At 46.5% G+C, this 23,047-nt stretch overlaps 1 protein-coding gene across 27 annotated transcripts in view; it reads left to right on the forward strand.

Annotated features, from left to right (window-relative positions):
* LOC129827758 (protocadherin gamma-C5-like) overlaps positions 1-23,047 on the forward strand; it is a 231,123-nt gene that overhangs the window by 196,514 nt on the left and 11,562 nt on the right. For 23 of the 27 annotated variants that reach the window (XM_055888918.1, XM_055888919.1, XM_055888909.1 and 20 more), the window contains exon 2: positions 22,214-22,272. In XM_055888918.1, coding sequence (XP_055744893.1) covers positions 22,214-22,272 — 59 coding nt within the window. Of the gene's footprint in view, positions 1-4,028; positions 6,542-6,584; positions 10,317-10,352; positions 14,388-22,213; positions 22,273-23,047 lie in introns of those variants that run through there. The other 4 variants (XM_055888899.1, XM_055888898.1, XM_055888893.1 and 1 more) reach the window with 4 other exon arrangements.

Below are 23,047 nucleotides of genomic sequence, written 5' to 3' on the forward strand. Positions count from 1 at the left end.
ATGTGTCTGTCCCAAGACACACTGTGTGCTAACCCACGTATCTTTTGTCTCTCTGTTCTCTTCCATGTCTCTCCTTTGCTGCTGTTGCGGACATGTCTTCTGTTGCTCACCCGGCTCTCCAAATAAGGTAAGAAATACTTTAAGTTAGAAGGACTCCACCATCACAACTCACATACAGTGCACACCTCCATGACCTTACTGACTGAAATGACCTTATAGAAATGGACAAAGTAAGACAACGAAGCACCTTTATGATCCGCATATACAGTGGCACCCAGCACTGAGTGTTATTCCACCAATAGCTGGGAAGATGTACTGTATATCATTTGCACATAATAAACTATACATTGACATGAAATTCACAATTCCAAACAAAGGAAAGGGACTGAATATAAGGTTTGAGCCTTTCATTATATGGGTGGATGTTGTGTGTATACCAGATTCTATGTGTTGGCAGATACGTTTGAAAGCGTTGCAATGTATAGACAGTCTATAAGGACATATAGATGACTAAATCTCTATAGTGACTCCGTGTAGGCACGTGAGAACGAATCTGACAACGATCAGAGTATGATGGATGTTCAAACACGATATCTATCCTACTTTACTAAATGTTTTTAGACGTAGGTATGTTGTGGCGTAGGTAGCCTACAATAACTGCTGTAGGAACCTGATTTGGCAGTGCATTTAAAGCAATTGGTTTATAAAACAAAATGATTTGCTCGATCAAAATGATGTTATTGGAAAACATTTGGATTGATTATTAAGGCAGAACGTTTTTCTGTTTGAATCGAGAGAGAAGAGGAGGTTAGCACGGGTATGTTGTGGTTGTGTTTTTGAAAGTCTTTGTTTGGGAAGGACTCAGACTGTGTCTGTGCAGCAGCCACCACGCGGTCGCCCACATTTCAGCAGCAGCGCGAGCTGGCCGCTTGTGTGGGGCTGTCCACCCGTGCGGTGCTGAAACCGTTCCCCCTCCCTCTCTCGCTCTCCCTACCTACCTCCGTCGTTCTGTCAAACTCGGATTATCTAATAGCAAAGCTGATATTTTTTCATATTTAGATACATTCGTTGCACTATTGTGATATGATGTAAGCTACGGCTTGTGATTTGTATAATAATATAGCGTTTTTGCTTTTTTTTTATTGCGGATATAAATAATTCCGTCAGATGCCAGTGTTGCTAGGCAGACCTGGAGGGATGACGAAATCGCGCAACCCTTTAATCTCCGAGATCCGATTCGTGGTCGACCCCCAAAAAAGTGTCGATAGAATATGTCCAAATCAAAAATATTAGGGCGGTCTATTCAGCTCTCAGGTAATTAGTTAATGTCATGGAAATAGGCCAGTGAAGTGTGTGTGTGTGTGTGTGTGTGTGTGTGTGTGTGTGTGTGTGTGTGTGTGTGTGTGTGTGTGTGTGTGTGTGTGTGTGTGTGTGTGTGTGTGTGTGTGGGAGAGCGATCTCCGCTCCCCCTCTCTTTTCATTTGCTCTACAGACCTCATGCAGATATTTTTAAGACGGCTTGTGGGATGTATTTTTATTCGGAGCCACGTGGGTTGCTCTGATGACGTGCTCAGGCTGCGCTTGCTTTCTGTTACCACAGGACGGCAACGGAGAGCCTTTGTCTCCCACACAGACATCAGGAAGCATTGAGACCGTGGGGATACAGAGTCTGATACCTTGAGTTTTAGAACCACCACTTTACAACCTATAATACCTGATTTACAGTACAGCTGTGCACATACTAGTATTCCATCTGTAATTAATTTATAACAATTTAATAAGAACATTTAGATCTTTCACCAGCTGATAATGATAATAGATCATTATCGGCTACTAATAGTGAGTAATGTAAATTGTATAGTAGCAGTACTACTAGTATTAACATGAAACGGAGAACTGTGTTTTTTCTCATGTTGAATTGCTATGGTGCTTCATCGGTTTCCAACGTGCTGATATTTTCACTGCAGCTATAAATGACAGCTAAATCCTGATGTTTAACTTATATTAGATGCTGTGCATCAATAGCGTGCAGAACTGTACAAATATATCTACTCCCTCCCCCCAGACTCAGAACTGTAACCCTCCCAGAGAAGGATGCGCATTGACAAAAAACTTCCCCATCACTGTAAAATATGAGACACGTAGGATTACTGATTGATTATTTACACTCCTGCGAGAGGCCGAATGTTGGATGGAATAACATAAAGGTTTTGCTGTGTTGTGGAATAGACTGGGTGTGTGGCAGGTGCTGCTATGGCGGCTCCATGTCTTTCTCTTGTTGGTTATTCAGGAACCTCTGACACTAGTATTAGGGTGCTTAACCATAACGCACCACTGTTTGAGAGACGGCTTTATGAGACTAGTGCTAACGAAAATGTTGCTCACGTCACTGATTTTACGCGTAAAAGCAACAGGTCCAGATGAAGGACGAAATGGGGATATCGACGTGGGGATATCGAGCAGGTTTTTGTCGATCAAACGCCAGACTCAGTGGCAACATTATTTGAAATGTACCATTTATCTGGGGTAATTATAGTAAAAGGTGAACTAGATCATGAAAAAACGTATTCCCATGTATTAGACGTTATTGCTAAAGACAAAGGCAACCCAGAAATGGATGGGCATTGTGGTGTTGATCTTCAAATAACTGACGTCAATGACAACATCCCAGAGATCATTGTGACGTCTCCAAGTACTACTGTTCCGGAGGATTCGACTATCGGGAAGGGGACAGCTTTGACAAGCGCTAAAGACCCAGATTCACAAGACAATGGGAAGGTGAGGTTGAGCGTGTCCCCAACGTCTCCATTCAAATTGAACCCGTCCGTATCCAAGCATTATGCTGGTAACCAACGCACCTCTTGACAGTGAGCGTCACTCCCAGTATAGAGATCAGGTCTAGTGATTCAGGAAAAACCCTCTATCCAGCAAGAAAAGTATCACTGTTGATGTGTTAGATGTGAATGACAATCTACCGCTATTCTCTCAGCCTTCCTACCCAGTGTATGTAAAAGACAATTACACACCGGGGAAAATACTATTTTCAATCTCCGTTACTGATCCAGACCTGGGGGATAGGGCCAAGATCTCCTACTCCGTCCTAGACTCCAACGTGCAGGGCGTGTCTGTGTCCTCCTGTGTGACACAGAAACCTGCCGATCCAGCTCAACACTGAACACTGTTGTCTCAGAGTCAGTCCGTCAGGTCCTGTCTCTCTCCCATGTCAGAGTTCAGTGATTTCACCTTCATTAAGCCCAGCAGCACCACTGTTTTGTTTCAACATTGCACAAATCAATGCTTGTTATTTTAGATTCAGAACAAAGGTCGGTTGATAAATAATGAATAACTGGGTCACCGAATTTAGAGATATTTTGATATATTTTTTTCTGCCAGTCAATTATTATTTTATGTAAACTATAAGAGATCTAATCAAATGTATTTTCTTCCAAGCAAGGGGCTCTATTGGAATGCCAATGTGTTGGTACCTGTGCGCAAAGGTGCACTATATTTCCGACGCTGCTTCACACATTTATGAATTCTTAAATAATAACCTACCTCTGGACTGTCCATGATATTTTTCACATCAATATAGACAGTGTATTATTGTTCAATGGAAAATACTGTCTGTCTGTCTGTCTGTCTGTGTGTCTGTGTGTCTGTGTGTGTGTGTGTGTGTGTCTGTGTGTGTGTGTGTGTGTGTGTGTGTGTGTGTGTGTGTGTGTGTGTGTGTGTGTGTGTGTGTGTGTGTGTGTGTGGTGTCAGAGCGCTTGGACAGCTCCTGGCTGCTCTGGCTTTAAAAAGTCTGTTATTTTAGCCTCTCATTGGGTGTTAGAGATGCACGCTGTGCACCAATAGCGTGCAGAACTGTTGAAAGAGATCTACTCCCTCCCCCCAGCCTCAGCACCGTAACCCGTACAATACTCTGAGCTGGAGAAGAGAGAGGGACGAGGTCATACACACGGAGATACAACATCCTTATCGTGATACAAAATAATGCTAAATGAAATATGTCTTCTGGAGAGGTATTTTGATATGAAGCTCTTTGTTCTGTACAGTATTTAAGTGGGAATTGTGTTATAACAGATCAGGGATAACAAAGAGAATGGGATACCGAGACTGGAGATGGCTGGCTCTTTGGTGGCATCATTTGTTTCTCTTGTGGAGTACAATAGACGGACAGACTCGCTACACCATCCCGGAGGAACTGAAACAGGGCTCTGTGATAGGAAATCTAGCCAAAGATCTGGGGTTGGGACTATCTGAGATATTTGACCGTAAACTGCGTGTCGCTTCTGAGGCTGGTAAGCAGTATTTCAGTGTGGATGCGGGGAAGGGCGAGCTGATCGTCAATGAAATAATAGACAGAGAGATTTTATGCGGACAACGCGCCAGCTGCGTTTTACCTCTGCAGGTTGTCATTGAGAACCCGTTACAACTATATCGTGTTGAGGTGGAAATACGAGACATAAATGACAATTCACCAAATTTTATAACAAATGAACTCACGTTGAAAATAGCAGAATCTGTTGTTGTAGGCAGGCGATTTTCTTTGGAGAGCGCAGAGGACCCAGATGTGGGAAGTAACGCACTCAAGTATTACACTATTAGTAAAGACGAGTGCTTTAGTTTAAAGATAAAAGACCTTAGTAATGGAAGAAAAGCCCCAGAGTTAGTATTAGAAAAACGTTTAGATCGAGAGAAACAAGCTGTCCATCAGCTACTATTAACTGCACTAGATGGGGGGAATCCTGTCAGATCCGGGACGTCACAGATAACTATTACAGTGCTTGATGTAAACGACAATTTCCCAGTGTTTGAAAAGGCATTGTACAAGGTTTCCATAGACGAAAATAGTCCAAAGGGTACTTTTATGGTCAAACTTAAAGCGATTGACATCGACGATGTTCAAAATGGGGAAGTGAAGTATTCATTTGGTGAGCGCACCCCCACTGCTGTGCTTTCTATATTTGACATTGATTCAGACACAGGGGAGATGTTTTTGAAAGGAGAATTAGATTTTGAAAATGCTGCTACATATGAAATTGATATCAGTGCAAAAGATAACGGCACCCCGGAAATGGAAGGACAATGTAGTGTTCAGGTGGAGGTAGTTGACCTAAACGACAACCCTCCTGAAATAATTTTTACCTCCAAGCCGAGTCCGTTGCGCGAAGACGCACCCAGTGGCACAGTAGTGGCTTTGATCAGTGCCCGAGACCTAGACTCCGGGAATAATGGTAAAATAACGTTACAGCTCCAGAGAGGCAATCCTTTTAATATGAAACCGTCCTTTTCTAACAATTACGCACTGGTCACCAGTGGTGTTTTAGACCGAGAGAGCTTCTCAGAGTATAACATTGAGATAACAGCCACAGATTCGGGCTCCCCTCCCCTGACTACCAAGAAAACTATACCTGTCAGTATCATTGATGTCAACGACAACTCCCCTAAATTCACTCAGTCCTCCTATGATGTCTATTTAAAAGAGAATGGACTACCAGGCTCCATGCTCTCCTCAGTATCTGCATCTGACCTGGATTTCGGGGATAATGCCAAAATCTCCTACTCCATCCTAGACTCCAAAGTGCAGGGCGTGTCTGTCTCCTCCTATGTGTATATGAACTCTGATAACGGCAGCATCTACAGCATGCACTCGTTTGACTATGAGACACTGAAGGTGTTTCAGATTCTGGTGCAGGCAAAGGACCACGGCTCTCCGTCTCTGAGCAGCAACACCACTGTCCATGTTTTTATCCTGGACCAGAACGACAATGCCCCCGCTGTTATTTACCCCTCCGCTGCCCTGGGCTCGCTCTCTCACCAGAAGATGCCCCGCTCTTCTAAAGCAGGCCACCTGGTTACTAAGGTAACGGCCGTAGACGCAGACTCGGGTCATAACGCCTGGATCTCGTATAAACTGGCGGAGGCCACAGACGCGTCTCTGTTTAGTGTCAACACTTACACAGGGGAGGTGAGGACTAAACGCACTGTGTCCGAGCAGGACGACTCCTCTCAGAGGCTGCTTATAGAGATAAAGGACGACGGGGAACCGGTACAGTCTTCCACGGTCACAGTGGCCATACTGGTAGAGGACGGGCTCCAAGAACCCATCTTGAACCTCCGGCAGAAAGCGCCAGAGCCCGGCAAGAAAAGCGGGAGAATCACCCTGTATTTGATCCTCTCTCTGGCCTCGGTGTCCATGCTGTCTCTGGTGACTTTTGTCGTCTTAGCGGTCAAGTGCGTTAGAAACAGCAGGAGCAGCGGGAGTTGCTGCATGAGACTGGACGATTTGGATGGCTACAATAACCCCAATAGAAACCTGCAGATCCAGCTCAACACTGACGGGCCTATTAAGTACGTAGAGGTCCTGGGAGGGGACATGTTGTCTCAGAGTCAGTCCTTCAGGTCCTGTCTCTCTCCCATGTCAGAGTTCAGTGATTTCACCTTCGTTAAGCCCAGCAGCACCACTGACTTTAAGGAGATGATCAACGTCCTAGACGCGTCTTTACCCGACAGCGCCTGGACCTTTGAGAGCCAGCAGGTGAGCAATGAACTCTAGTTGATTGTGATGGTTATGATATTCGAATGTAGACTGTTTTATGACATATAGTATTTTGTATTTCAACATTTATCAAATCTCAACTTGTTCTTCTGATAGTAGTTTCCTTTACAATGATGGAATATAATGGTAGGTTAATTTTGAGACTCCATATGTCAAGTACTAAAGCCAGTAAATAAATAGCTACTGTGCAACTGAAGTCGGAGTGAAACTTAGAATTCAAGCAGTGTTTTGTCAATTCAAAATAATTTCACCATGGAACAAAACAGCGAAATTGTTCCATCCTTTAGATATATCCACGTTAGATAATTTGCGATATGATTTCGCTATGATTTGGAAATAGCTGAATGATTTGACTCTTGGTTGTAATCCTCAGAGACAGTGTAATATCTATTGTTACTGTCTGTAGTGGGTGTTGAGCATGATTATGTTTCAGTCTGACTGGTTTGTAGAGGCCGAGGGTTTCAGCACCATGGACAGCGACATTCCCTCTGAATGAACTGTGTTGGTTTTGTGGCCGAGATGGCAAAGAGAGGCTCATTTAGAATTGTTGTAAGATATATATTTTTCACATTCATTGCAGCTCAATCAATAGTTAATGTATAATAGTAAAACCAAGTGTTTCCTTCCTATGGGATCCACTAGAATGGCAATGTTTTGGATGATGTCTGCGCGTAATGAGAGAGAATATTTCTGATCATGGTTTACACTTTAACACATTTATATTTCTGATCATGGTTTACACTTTAACACATTTATATGATGATCATGGTTTACACTTTAACACATTTATATGATGATCATGGTTGTTTACACTTCAACCTATTCCTTTCTGTTGGTTAAGGGCCGCCCTGTCCATAATAGATTTCACAACAATATAGATGGACAGTATATCAAAAATAGTGAGTTGACCATAACTATCTCTCTCTCTGTGTGTGTTGCGTCAGAGTACTTATATGCAGCTCCTGGATGCAGCTGTGGCTTTAAGAGCTCTGTTCTTTTGGCCTCTCATTGGGTGTTAGAGATGCACGCTGTGCACCAATAGTGTGCAGAACTGTACAAAGAGATCTACTCCCTCCCCCCAGCCTCAGCACCGTAACCCTTACAATACTCCGAGCTGGAGGAGCGAGAGGGATGCGCTTCCATACACGGAAAGACTATATACTCTAAACACAGCGTCCATATCGTGATAAAACATTTATGAAACAAATACTAAATGTAATATACATTCTGGAGATGTGTTTTGATATGAAACTCTTTGTTCTGGACAGTATTTCATGAGGAATTGTGCTGTAACGAATCAGGAATTACAAAGAGAATGGGATACCGAGACTGGAGATGGCTGGCTCTTTGGTGGCATCATTTCTTTCTCTTGTGGAGTACAATAGACGGACAGACTCGCTACACCATCCCGGAAGAACTGAAACAGGGCTCTGTGGTAGGAAATCTAGCCAAAGATCTGGGGTTGGGGCTATCTGAAATTTTTGACCGTAAACTGCGTGTCGCTTCTGAGGCTGGTAAGCAGTATTTCAGTGTGGATGCGGGGAAGGGCGAGCTGATCGTCAACGAGAGAATAGACAGAGAGACTTTATGCGGACAAAGCGGCAGCTGCGTTCTACCTCTGCAGGTTGTCATTGAGAACCCGTTACAACTATATCGTGTTGAGGTAGAAATACAAGATATGAATGACAACTCCCCTAGTTTTCCTTCAAAACAACATACATTAGAGATAGCTGAATCTACTGCAGCTGGTGTACGTTTTCCATTAGAAAGCGCACAAGACCCAGATGTTGGAAGTAATTCTCTAAAATCATATACTCTTAGTAAAGACGAATGTTTCACTTTAAAATTAAAAGAAATCACTGGTGGAAGAAAAGTGCCAGAACTGGTTTTGGCTAAACCTCTGGACAGGGAGAAAAAAGTTGTCCATCAGCTATTATTGACAGCGCTTGATGGGGGCAATCCCATAAGATCCGGAACGGCACAAATAACAATTACAGTGCTTGATAATAATGACAATATTCCCGTTTTTGAAAAAACTGTGTATAAAGTTTATGTAAGTGAAAGTAGCGCGAAGGGTACTTTAATACTACAACCTAAAGCGACAGACATAGACGAGGGCCAAAATGGGGAGGTAGAGTATTCGTTCGGTGTGCATACACCTGATTCCGTGCTGTCTGCATTTGAGATTGATCCTGTGACCGGGAAATTATTTTTAAAGGGGGAATTCGATTTCGAGAGTGCTGCAAATTTTGAAATTGACATCAGCGCGAAAGACAAAGGCACCCCTAAAATGGAGGGACATTGTAGTGTGCAGGTAGAAGTCGTAGACGTTAATGACAACTCTCCTGAAATCGTCCTCACCTCTAAACCGAGCCCTGTGCGCGAAGACGCACCCAGTGGCACAGTAGTGGCTTTGATCAGTGCCCGAGACCTAGACTCCGGGAATAACGGTAACGTAACGTTACAGCTCCCGCGAGACTATCCTTTTAAACTGAAACCGTCATTTTCTAATAATTACGCACTGGTCACCAGTGGTGTTTTAGACCGAGAGAGCTTCTCAGAGTATAACATTGAGATAACAGCCACAGATTCGGGCTCCCCTCCCCTGACTACCAAGAAAACTATACCTGTCAGTATCATTGATGTCAACGACAACTCCCCTAAATTCACTCAGTCCTCCTATGATGTCTATTTAAAAGAGAATGGACTACCAGGCTCCATGCTCTCCTCAGTATCTGCATCTGACCTGGATTTCGGGGATAATGCCAAAATCTCCTACTCCATCCTAGACTCCAAAGTGCAGGGCGTGTCTGTCTCCTCCTATGTGTATATGAACTCTGATAACGGCAGCATCTACAGCATGCACTCGTTTGACTATGAGACACTGAAGGTGTTTCAGATTCTGGTGCAGGCAAAGGACCACGGCTCTCCGTCTCTGAGCAGCAACACCACTGTCCATGTTTTTATCCTGGACCAGAACGACAATGCCCCCGCTGTTATTTACCCCTCCGCTGCCCTGGGCTCGCTCTCTCACCAGAAGATGCCCCGCTCTTCTAAAGCAGGCCACCTGGTTACTAAGGTAACGGCCGTAGACGCAGACTCGGGTCATAACGCCTGGATCTCGTATAAACTGGCGGAGGCCACAGACGCGTCTCTGTTTAGTGTCAACACTTACACAGGGGAGGTGAGGACTAAACGCACTGTGTCCGAGCAGGACGACTCCTCTCAGAGGCTGCTTATAGAGATAAAAGACGACGGGGAACCGGTACAGTCTTCCACGGTCACAGTGGCCATACTGGTAGAGGACGGGTTCCAAGAACCCATCTTGAACCTCCGGCAGAAAGCGCCAGAGCCCGGCAAGAAAAGCGGGAGAATCACCCTGTATTTGATCCTCTCTCTGGCCTCGGTGTCCATGCTGTCTCTGGTGACTTTTGTCGTCTTAGCGGTCAAGTGCGTTAGAAACAGCAGGAGCAGCGGTAGTTGCTGCATGAGACTGGACGATTTGGATGGCTACAATAACCCCAATAGAAACCTGCAGATCCAGCTCAACACTGACGGGCCTATTAAGTACGTAGAGGTCCTGGGAGGGGACATGTTGTCTCAGAGTCAGTCCTTCAGGTCCTGTCTCTCTCCCATGTCAGAGTTCAGTGATTTCACCTTCGTTAAGCCCAGCAGCACCACTGACTTTAAGGAGATGATCAACGTCCTAGACGCATCTTTACCCGACAGCGCCTGGACCTTTGAGAGCCAGCAGGTGAGCAGTAAACAACAGCATTGTGACGAATAATATTCCTGACTCTTGTGCTTTATGACGTCATATCATGAGAATTCAGAGTAAATTTTTCACGTAGCCTATGATGTCATAATCCGTAAGTGAAGATCCACCATCAGTTATGACATCACACCCTGAGAGTTTATGATGAACATTAGCCTGTATGATATAATAATGTCGGCCTAATATTATATAGTATTAGCGTCAAATCATGCTTACCGGTATGCACATTCACCTCAACGTTGTAGCCTATGAGAAGGGATAATATCTTAACCTGCAGGTCATATATGGTTGTAGAGTAGTTCAGAAAAATAATTCCTTGTAAACACAACTACATAAAAAGATTAGGCTTGTGTTTTCATGTAAAATATTTTCTTCATAACGAAAATGATGAAGACAATTATATGATTTATCAAAATATGAATTTACATCACACAAATTGTGTTAATAGTTATTAAACCCTCTTTCGTTGATTGCCTCATTTAGCATACCAGTGAATTATATGGATTTCGTTAGTCCTATATCATAGCACTGTAATTTCTCATTAAAGTATTTTGTCAGTACAGTAGGCCTACTAATTTGCACCGGATCAAACGATAAGTGACTTTTGTTATCTAACTGTAAATCGCTCTGGATAAAGGCGTCTGCTAAATTACTCAAATGTAAATAAGTGCATATGCCATTTATTAACTGTTGTAGTAGGCCTGTTACAACACAGCTGTTGTAAGTAGGCCAATGCTCGTTGTACTTGTTATAAATGACATTGCTGCCTCCTTGCCAAGACGAGTCTAGGTTACATAATGGTGTATGGTTGAAGCGTTTTCAACACTTCTGAAATGGAAACGCCTTGGAAACATGCCACCTTGCGGCTAAATCTATTATTGCAATTTGACCATCAGTTCATCACTTCATTACATTACATTACATTTAAGTCATTTAGCAGACGCTCTTATCCAGAGCGACTTCCTTTTCAACGTTGCCTATATTCAATGGAAGAAGTTCATTTTGTTGACAAAACATAGAAACAAGATCATACTTACTCTTGTTGTTCATACCCACCCTTGTTTGTTTCGGTCTGTGCATCATAAGTCACTTTATATTTAAAAAAAACTCAATCATTTGCTTTTACGCTTCCCGTTGCCTTTCTGTTGTGCATTCAGAGTTGTTTTGCTTAAAACAATAATGGATTTAGCCTGTAACGTGTCGGTAACTTGGTTGTTAGTGCAAAAGAAGTGCCTCTAAAAAGTTTTTCCCTCTCGGCTTTGTGAAAGAGTTCTTTCTGTATGGGGAGCAAGTCCCGGGTTCTCGGCCAATAGGAAACTGGTCTTTGTGTCTGTGTCCCCGCCCTAAGAGGAGCGGAGCAGAGGAGACAGACTGTGGAGAGTTTTAGCCGAGCCTTCATGCAGTTTAACCTTTCCTCTGTATTTTACATATAGAATTAGGGCGTCATGATTACTTATAAACTTCCCACCGCACTTTTTCTGAAACGCAAGTGTTTACCAACAGCCTGGTACCGTCGTTTTCACGAAACTATGGATTAGTTACGGTAAAGAGGAACTTTTAACTTTTTCCATCCCCCGGACCCCTCTCATAATGGAATCCAGACTGAGGAAGCACTGCGGACGGTGGCCCGTGCTGAGGCTATGGTTTTCCCTGGCGTGCCTCATGAGCGCGACCGCCCAGCTTAGTTACTCGGTGTCAGAGGAGCTCAGGCCGGGGGCTGTGGTCGGGAATATCGCTAAGGATTTGGGTCTCACCGTCCAAATGATAATTAAGAGAAAATTGCGGGTGGTCTCGGAATCTAACGCGGAGTACTTCGAGGTGAACCAGGCGACTGGGGATTTTATTATTAGACAGCCAATTGACAGGGAACACATGTGCGAATTAAGTGCCACATGTTCACTACATGTTGAGATTGTACTCGAGAACCCTTTAGCAATACATCGTGTTCTTGTGGATATTGTGGATGTGAATGACAATGCGCCGCACTTTTCCACTAACAATATTTCCTTGGAGATATCAGAGGCGGCCGCGCCGGGCACCCGGTTCCGACTGGAGAGTGCGCACGATCCAGATGTGGGTATCAACTCACTGCGTACTTATCACCTCGCAGCCAACGACCGCTTTGTTTTGAATGTGGAAACGAAAAGTGACGGGAGTAAGTTCCCGGAGTTAGTTTTAGAGAAGGCTTTGGATAGGGAGACGCAGGCCTCGTTTCGCCTGTTGCTTACTGCCCTAGACGGGGGACAGCCAGAGAAGTCTGGCTCCACTCTTCTACTCATTACAATTCTGGACGTCAATGACAACGCGCCCGTCTTTGACCAGTCGATGAAAAAAGTTAGCGTGTTGGAGAATGTTGAAAAGGGCACTTTAGTAACGAAACTGAACGCGACCGACGCGGATTATGCTCAGAACGGGGAGATCTCCTTCCTGTTTAGTAAATACACGCCGGACCGGGTGCTCAAGCTATTCAGCGTAGATTCGAAAACCGGTGAGGTCCGTGTGAATGGTCACGTGGATTATGAGACAGCGAATGAGTATTACGTCACTGTGCTGGCCAGGGATGGGGGAACCCCCGCCATGGAAGCATCCTGTAATATCAAAGTTGAAGTCACTGACGTGAATGATAACTCTCCGGAGGTGATGTTGACGTCACTGACCAGTCCTATCCAGGAGGACGCAGCACCGGGCACAGTTATCGCCCTCATCAGCGCAAGGGACCTGGACTCTGGTATGAACGGCAAGGTAACATTAAAGGTCCAGTCTGGCCTGCCCTTCAAACTCAACTCCGCCTTTGGAGAGCACTACAACCTCATCACCGACGGCAACCTGGACAGAGAGACCATGGCTGATTACACCGTGGTCATCATGGCGACCGACGCTGGATCCCCTCCCCTGTCGTCGCGTACGACCTTCGTGGTCAAGCTGTTAGACGTGAATGACAACGCTCCATCGTTCTCCCAGCCCTCCTACTCAGTGGACGTCCCCGAGAACAACGCCCCCAGCACCCCCATTGCCATGGTGATGGCCTCTGACCCGGACATAGGGGACAATGCCCGCGTCTCCTTTTCCATCCTGCCCAGCATGGTCCAGGGCTCACCCATCTCCTCCTATATCTACATCAACCCAGAAACTGGCCACATCTACAGCATGCGCTCCCTGGACCATGAAACCCTCAACGCCTTCCGCATTGAGGTGCAGGCCCGAGACGCCGGGGCGCCACCCCGGTCTACCAACGTCACCGTGCATGTATTCGTAGTAGATCTTAATGACAACGCGCCCCTCATCGTGTACCCCCCCTTCCCCCAGGATACGGGGCTGCAGCTCAGTGTACCGCAGTCGGCTGGGCCAGGGCATCTCATTAATAAACTGGTTGGGGTGGATCCTGATAGCGGTCATAACGCCTGGTTGTTCTACTCCATCGCCCCCGGGCCTCACGCTGCTCTATTCCTCATCACCCCCCACACCGGCGAGCTCCGCACCACTCGCAAACTAGCCGAGGAGGAGGGTGGCTCCGCCTATGACATCATCGTGGTCGTGCAGGACAACGGCGAACCTACTCTCTCCACCACTGTGGCCATTACGGTAACCGTGGAGGAGAAGGGCGCCAGCGACGCCGCCATAGACAACCGGAAGACGTCGTTGATGCGGCAGACTGGGATGTCTGACATCACCCTGTACCTCATCATCTCACTGGCCTGCGTCTCGGCCGTGTCCTTCCTCACCTTCTTCATCCTCATGGTCCGATGCCTCCGCCACCGCAGCGACCATGGAGGGACAGGCTGCTGCTACAGCCATTACCGGCCCAGCAGGGCCTACCATCAGAGGCCCAACAAGGACCTCCACCTGCAGCTCAACACAGATGGACCCATCCGTTACATGGAGGTGGTGGGAGGGGCTCAAGACCCCCCAGGAACACGAACCTACAGACCCTGCTACTCCACCACCTCCAGCCGCAGTGACTTTATGTTTGTCAAGACACCCATGATGAGCCATAACAACACACTCAGTATGACGCTCAACAGGAAGCACCTAATGAACTCAGCCAATGAGGTGAGGGCACCAGGGGGCAGAAGGCAGGGTATTGGTGAGAACTCTTTTAGCCATATCACAGGTGTTTCTGAAAAATCACTTGTTCAATGACATTTGAGGTCTACAAGGACTAGGTTATAACCAGTGGCGGTGAAGGTTTTATCCAGAAATTGTTGTCTTTATTGAGTTAGCTTACCATATTGAATGGAGAATTCAACTCATGGTTATAACACTATTTTTAACATCCAGTCTTGAGCCTGCTCACCTAGATTGACTAAGTAACGTAACAATGCAGTATTTCTCCTAAAGCCTGGTGTTGTTGAGCCTCATCCTTCTCTTTAGGACGTGGTGAAGGGGCTCTCCTTACTGTGTCATTCAGCTAGAGGAGGAAATGAAGGAGAAGAGGAGAGATTTAATATTTCATCTGACCCAAGGCTAGGAAATGCGGTCTCCCTCTCTTTCTGACTTCCAATTACTAAACAAGATCAGCAGGGAAGCACTGTGCTATGAGAGAATGAGGGAGAGAGGGAATGGATGGATTGGAGGGTAGAGATTGGAAGGAAGAGGGAATGGATGGTTTGGAAGGCAGAGATTGGAGGGAGAAAGAGGGGAAGGTTTAGAGTAGACAGATGGAGAGGAGGAGAGTAACGACAGATGGAAATAGAGTAATGGAATAGTGAGAGGAAGTGGAAGGGAACAGGATGACCGAGAGCAGAAGAGAGTGGGGCTGGAAAAGAGGGGTGTGAGGGAGATGGGGGAGGATGGAACAGAGGGAAGGAAAGGGGGAAGAGGGGGTGAGGGAGAGGGGGGAGGAAAGGGAGAAGAGGGGGTGAGGGAGAGGGGGGTGGAAAGGAAGAAGAGGGGGTGAATCAGTCAAAGACTAAAGCAGAAGCTGAAAAACAGGAATTCCAGAGTCAGTGCTCGACCTCTCACTTCCTGTTGTCCTCTGAACCTTGATTGGTTCCATGCCTCTGACACTGAGTCACAAGACAACCATGGCCTCGCCCTGTGTGGACGTCTGTACGCCTGTGGCAGCAGCTCTGGCCAAACATTCCCAAACCTCATTCCCAGAGCACTTGTTAAGAATACCATTCCACTCTATGTTCTCGGGGTGTGGATAGAAAGTTATATTCCGTTAAATCTGTTCATATACAGTATACAGAGGACTACTCTCTGTTCCTGACTCACTATGTAGCTCTAGGTTTCCAAGATGGCTGCCTGTGCTCTAGTTTTGATGATTCATGTGGAGAGACTGTGGCCTCTTTCCCCTATTTACATTTATTTTATCCTTTTTTAATTTAGCCTAACCAGTGATTATAGTTTTAGTAAAGTCCCTACAGAAAGAGGTCAGTGGGTGGAGTTGTGGTTTAGTTTTTATGTTTCTCTGGTGAGTTACACAGCTTATTTTTTCTGGTGAGTTGCAGTTTAAGTTTCTCTGGTGGGTTACACAGCTTACGTTTCTCTGATGAGTTACACAGCTTACGTTTCTCTGAGTTACACAGCAGCTTACGTTTCTCTGGTAAGTTACACGGCTTACGTTTCTCTGGTGAGTTACACGGCTTACGTTTCTCTGGTGAGTTACACAGCAGCTGTTTCTCTGGTGGGTTACACGGCAGCTGTTTCTCTGGTGGGTTACACGGCAGCTGTTTCTCTGGTGGGTTACACGGCAGCTGTTTCTCTGGTGAGTTACACAGCAGCTGTTTCTCTGGTGAGTTACACAGCAGCTGTTTCTCTGGTGAGTTACACAGCAGCTGTTTCTCTGTTGAGTTACACGGCTTACGTTTCTCTGGTGAGTTACACGGCTTACGTTTCTCTGGTGAGTTACACGGCTTACGTTTCTCTGGTGAGTTACACGGCTTACGTTTCTCTGGTGAGTTACACGGCTTACGTTTCTCTGGTGAGTTACACGGCTTACGTTTCTCTGGTGAGTTACACGGCTTACGTTTCTCTGTTGAGTTACACGGCTTACGTTTCTCTGTTGAGTTACACGGCTTACGTTTCTCTGGTGAGTTACACGGCTTACGTTACTCTGGTGAGTTACACAGCAGCTGTTTCTCTGGTGAGTTACACAGCAGTTGTTTCTCTGGTGAGTTACACGGCAGTTGTTTCTCTGGTGAGTTACACGGCAGCTGTTTCTCTGGTGAGTTACACGGCAGCTGTTTCTCTGGTGAGTTACACGGCAGCTGTTTCTCTGGTGAGTTACACGGCAGCTGTTTCTCTGGTGAGTTACACGGCAGCTGTTTCTCTGGTGAGTTACACAGCAGTTGTTTCTCTGGTGAGTTACACGGCAGCTGTTTCTCTGGTGGGTTACACGGCAGCTGTTTCTCTGGTGGGTTACACGGCAGCTGTTTCTCTGGTGGGTTACACGGCAGCTGTTTCTCTGGTGAGTTACACAGCAGCTGTTTCTCTGGTGAGTTACACAGCAGCTGTTTCTCTGGTGAGTTACACAGCAGCTGTTTCTCTGGTGAGTTACACAGCAGCTGTTTCTCTGGTGAGTTACACAGCAGCTGTTTCTCTGGTGAGTTACACGGCTTACGTTTCTCTGGTGAGTTACACGGCTTACGTTTCTCTGGTGAGTTACACGGCTTACGTTTCTCTGATGAGTTACACGGCTTACGTTTCTCTGGTGAGTTACACGGCTTACGTTTCTCTGGTGAGTTACACGGCTTACGTTTCTCTGGTGAGTTACACGGCTTACGTTTCTCTGGTGAGTTACACGGCTTACGTTACTCTGGTGAGTTACACGGCTTACGTTACTCTGGTGAGTTACACGGCAGTTGTTTCTCTGGTGAGTTACACGGCAGCTGTTTCTCTGGTGAGTTACACGGCAGCTGTTTCTCTGGTGAGTTACACGGCAGCTGTTTCTCTGGTGAGTTACACGGCAGCTGTTTCTCTGGTGAGTTACACGGCAGCTGTTTCTCTGGTGAGTTACACGGCAGCTGTTTCTCTGGTGAGGTACACGGCAGCTGTTTCTTTGGTGAGTTACACGGCTTACGTTTCTCTGGTGAGTTACACGGCTTACGTTTCTCTGGTGAGTTACACAGCAGCTGTTTCTCTGGTCGGTTACACAGCTTACGTTTCTCTGGTGAGTTACACAGCTTACGTTTCTCTGGTGGGTTACACAGCTTACGTTTCTCTGAGTTACACGGCTTACGTTTCTCTGGTGAGTTACACGGCAGCTGTTTCTCTGGTGAGTTACACAGCTTACGTTTCTCTGGTGGGTTACACAGCTTACGTTTCTCTGAGTTACACGGCTTACGTTTCTCTGGTGAGTTACACGGCAGCTGTTTCTCTGGTGAGTTACACGGCAGCTGTTTCTCTGGTGAGTTACACAGCAGCTGTTTCTCTGGTGAGTTACACAGCAGCTGTTTCTCTGGTGAGTTACACGGCAGCTGTTTCTCTGGTGAGTTACACGGCAGCTGTTTCTCTGGTGAGTTACACGGCAGCTGTTTCTCTGGTGAGTTACACGGCAGCTGTTTCTCTGGTGAGTTACACGGCAGCTGTTTCTCTGGTGAGTTACACAGCAGCTGTTTCTCTGGTGAGTTACACAGCTTACGTTTCTCTGGTGAGTTACACGGCTTACGTTTCTCTGGTGAGTTACACAGCTTACGTTTCTCTGGTGAGTTACACGGCTTACGTTTCTCTGGTGAGTTACACGGCTTACGTTTCTCTGGTGAGTTACACGGCTTACGTTTCTCTGGTGAGATAGCAGGGTGTTTACCTGATCATCAGGTTTTACTCTCTCTCTGTCTCTGTCTCCCTGAGTCTGCCTGTCCACGGGGTTGTCAGGGTAACATCTGTCTCCATGCTCCAGTGACACGTGCAGAACAGTAACGATAGAGGGAAGGAGAGAAGGATGAAGGGAAAGAAAGACAGCAAGGGATGGCTTTACGCAGTATGCCGCAGTGACAGATGGACTGGCCTCTAATGGGCCAGGGCCACAGAGAGGGCACAATCAGTGTGTGTGTGAACAGCGTATAGTCAGGTGTTCCAAGCCCTACAGGGGTGTGTCATTTTAGCAGGGCCCTAGGTTCCCAATGTCCCATTGGGACAGAGTGACTCCTCAGTGTCCCCGTATCTCCTCTCGTTTCAATAGGAGTGTGTAGCTCTTCATCAAAGGCTCTTTGTGTTTGGAACTGTTGGAGTGTGGTTGTATCCAAGGAGTAAATTACCACATTCAGGGTGTGTGTATGCGCACATGTTGACACTACAGTGTTTAGCTGTGTTTGTGTGGTCACGTGGGGTGACTAGATATGGAGTGGTTGGTAAATACTGTGTGTTTTACGGATGAAGAAGCAGCACGTGCCACCAACAGGCCTGCATTGCTCACTGACTCTGTCCCTGACTCTCATCCTGTGTGACTGTCTCAGTGTGGTCCAGTGCATCTGAATAAAGCTTATCAACAGTCTTCCTTTCATGTCTCCTGCCCTGGTCTTAGCCTCCTGGTGGCTCCTACATTGTTGACTCTGTCACTAGGGTCCAGCTAGAGCTTAGTATTAGGATTCATAATAATCAGTTTTTCCTCTAGTGTCGTCATCAGAATGGCTTAGTGGACAATGGAACTTAAAGGCATGTATTGTGAAAACTAGGATAATATTATGCGGGAGTGTGGGGGTTTGTGAAGCTCAGTTGGTAGAGCATGGAGCTTATAACACCAGGGTAGTGGGTTCGATTCCCGGGACCACCCCTTATGTAAAATTGATGCACACATGACACATCTGTTAAATGTCATAGTATTTATGTCTTCACTATTATTCTACAATGTAGAAAATAGTCCAAATTAAAAAATACCCTGGAATGAGTAGGTGTGTCCAAACTTTTGTCTGGTACTGTATATTACTTTACTATTTACTGTTGGAGGGACCTCCACTTTCAGACAGAGCACCAGGTGCAGTCTAGCCACAGTTCTGTCATTGCTGTGTGTTTGAAAACGGTAACTTCCTCACACAGCACAAAGCACCAGGTGGGTCCAGCCTGTGTGATAACCATGCCAATGGAGGGTGTGTGAGTGGTGTGTGTGTGTTTCGGCAGGGAAGCCTGCTGTGAATCTCTTCTATTCATCAGATTCTGGCCAGACAGACAGACACAGACAGACAGACGGAGACCAGACATTCATGTTCAGTCTAGTGGATTTGATCCTCTCTGGTCACTTTCTTGATTCTGCCTTTAACTGACTCTGGATCAGCTTTCTGGAGCACCGGTCCCTATTTTAACTATTATGGGTTGGGTTTTAGGGGCAGAAAGTTAGTACACATTTATTACGTAACATACAAACTGAAAGAAATAGAAATGAACGTGAGCTGTTGTGCTCTTGCTAACGTCACTTGACCGTTTAATTGTGTGAACTCACCTCAGTACAGTAACACTACATAGTGTCCCTGTCTGGAACGCCAGCCCAGAATCTGTTTACCTTTATTCTACATGCCTGTGGCGAGACCTGGGAATGACCTCTGGGAATGTTTTTGTCGGCAGTGAGCGTCACACTGCTGGAATGTTGGGCCCCTCGTTCATTTTCAGATGAGGAAACACATTTTCTCTTTTCTCCCTTACTGCCATGACAACTGCCGCCAAAACCAGCAGAGAGAGAAATGGGGAAATATCCATCTGTCTGTCACTCAGTTTGAAACAAAATAAAACTACATGAGTGGAGAAGATTAGATTACACACCGTTCTTCCCTCCCTGTCATGATTGTCGTATTTAGAAGCCTATTCATAGTTTAGAGACCAGGGTATTCCTGTTTGGTTTTATTGACAGTCTCTTATCAATATATAATCATATAGGCACACAAAGATGGCTGCCACTCTTCGTCGGTATACATTTAAAGGATCCTTGACAGGATAGAATTTGCATACAGATGCGAGCGATGTGTATTATTGTGTTACATGAGACCCTTGGGTAGACTGATATTTAATCAGTGGGTCATTTTGGTGCAGTTTGTAAATTCTGTGTTGGTGGGGAAGGTGTTATTGAAATTGGATAGTGTGTTGCTCTACCCCTCTCTCTACCTTCCTCCTCCTATCCCACCATTCCCTCCCCCTCTCTCTACCTCCCTCCTCCTTTCCCACCATTCCCTCCCCCTCTCTCTACCTCCCTCCTCCTATCCCACCATTCTCTCCCCCTCTCTCTACCTCCCTCCTCCTATCCCACCATTCCCTCCCCCTCTCTCTACCTCCCTCCTCCTATCCCACCATTCCCCCCCCTCTCTCTACCTCCCTCCTCCTATCCCACCATTCCCTCCCCCTCTCTCTACCTCCCTCCTCCTATCCCACCATTCCCTCCCCCTCTCTCTACCTCCCTCCTCCTATCCCACCATTCCCTCCCCCTCTCTCTACCTCCCTCCTCCTATCCCACCATTCCCCCCCCTCTCTCTACCTCCCTCCTCCTATCCCACCATTCCCTCCCCCTCTCTCTACCTCCCTCCTCCTATCCCACCATTCCCTCCCCCTCTCTCTACCTCCCTCCTCCTATCCCACCATTCCCTCCCCCTCTCTCTACCTCCCTCCTCCTATCCCACCATTCCCCCCCCTCTCTCTACCTCCCTCCTCCTATCCCACCATTCCCTCCCCCTCTCTCTACCTCCCTCCTCCTATCCCACCATTCCCTCCCCCTCTCTCTACCTCCCACCATTCCCTCCCCCTCTCTCTTTCCTCCGTCTCTGTGTCTCGGTGTGGCAGAACAGTTGTGTTGATAATTCAAGAGAGGTGGGCGGCAGCAGCGCTGGCTTCTCTCTGGGGAGCCTTTCTCTTCTCTCCTGTTTTCTCCTCCTGTGTTGATTAGGAGACAGAGTCTGGAACAGAGCCAAGGGTCTATTTACCGCCTCGATGCCCAACGTGAGAGAGAGAGAGGGAAAATAGGTAGAGAGAGAGGGAGAAAATAGGGAGAAAATAAGGAGAGAGAGAGAGAGAGGGGGGGAATAGGGAGAGAGAGAGAGAAAAAATAGGGAGAGAGAGAGGGAGAAAATAGGGAGAAAATAAGGAGAGAGAGAGAGAGAGGGGGGGAATAGGGAGAGAGAGAGAGAGAGGGGGAAAACAGGGAGAGAGAGGAAAAATAGGGAGAGAGAGAGGGGGAAATAGGGAGAGAGAGAGGGGAAAATAGGGAGTGAGAGAGAGGGAAAATAGGGAGTGAGAGAGAGGGTAAATAGGGAGAGAGAGAGGGGGTAAATAGGGAGTGAGAGAGGGAAAATAGGGAGAGAGAGAGGGAAAATAGGGAGTGAGAGAAAGAGGGAAAATAGGGAGAGGGAAAGTAAAAATAGGTGAGAATCAGCCACAACATGTTAACTTCGCTATATACAGGCTATATGGAGTCCTTATCACTGTGAATCAGCCACAACACGTTTTAGATGTTGTTCCGTATTGTGAATAAATGTTAGGGAATATCTCGTCAATGGCGACCTTGTGTTGTCTGAATCTGATAAACTAAGACTTTCATCTTGTAGAAGCTAGTAGAGACTTTGTAAAGCTTGAAGCTCTGTATAAAGGGTATAATCATTCATGCAACAAGGATGACACATATCCCATCCATATCCCGTGAAATCCCGTTTAGTTCCTGAGTTGATTTTGTTTTATGACTGTAATTGGGAGCGGTGTCCCAGTCTCTGTGTGTGTGTCTCAGTGACATTTTCTGCTCCATGGATTTCAGAACAAAATGGCCTCGCATGCAGGCTGGAAGATGCATGCCCTTTATTCAGCCCCCTGACTACAGACAAAAAAGAGTACACGCACATACACACCCCCGGATGGCCTGAGACCCAAACAGTAATGCATAAAACAGGCGGACGGAGACACAGTCCCATAGTCCCGTTGTTGGTATGTAGAAACAGAGATTTGATTTTGTCTTTTCTTCACAGCAAAAGCCTCCTAACGCCGACTGGCGCTTCACCCAAGGCCAGAGACCTGGACCCAGTGGGTGAGTACATAGATTCTCTCTCTCTCTCTCACACACACACACACACACACACACACACACACACACACACACACACACACACACACACACACACACACACACACACACACACACACACACACACACACACACACACACACACACACACACACACACACACACACACACACACACACACACACACACACACACACGTTATGTATTCATGACGAGTAACTGGGCTTTGGTGTTGCTCAGAGGCTTTCAGAGGGAAGGAGAGCAACAGAGGAGTGAGCAGAGCAAGAGACTGAGGCCTGGAGATGGGGAGACTGCTAGATAAAGCAATGGAGAGTGAGAGAGATGGAGAGATGGTTGAAGGGAGTGAGGAGAGGAAGCAGTAGGAACATACAGTTCTCAGCGGTGATGACATCAGATACTGAGGTACAGAGACTCTGAAGATAACGGAGAGATTCCATCTGAGCTCTGATTCCTCTGAGTGAACAGTCAGATTCTTCTCTCTAACCTGAGTGTCTCTCGTGCCTGTCTCCAGGCTGCTCTCTCCCTCACATACAAAATGGCTTCCATTCCTCTCCCTCCTTCCCTCTGCTCAGCCTGTGTGCCATCACTCAGTACTGCTGATGAGAGGAGGGGACCAGAGTGACAGGGAGGGGACCAGAGTGACAGGGAGGGGACCAGAGTGACAGGGAGGGGAGAACATAAGCGCACAGATTTCTAACCTCCACATTGTGGCTCATTGATCGTTGTGTTTCCATCTGGGTGATTGCATTTGATTGAC

Source organism: Salvelinus fontinalis, chromosome 29, assembly GCF_029448725.1.
Source record: "Salvelinus fontinalis isolate EN_2023a chromosome 29, ASM2944872v1, whole genome shotgun sequence".
Taxonomy (NCBI): Eukaryota; Metazoa; Chordata; class Actinopteri; order Salmoniformes; family Salmonidae; genus Salvelinus; species Salvelinus fontinalis.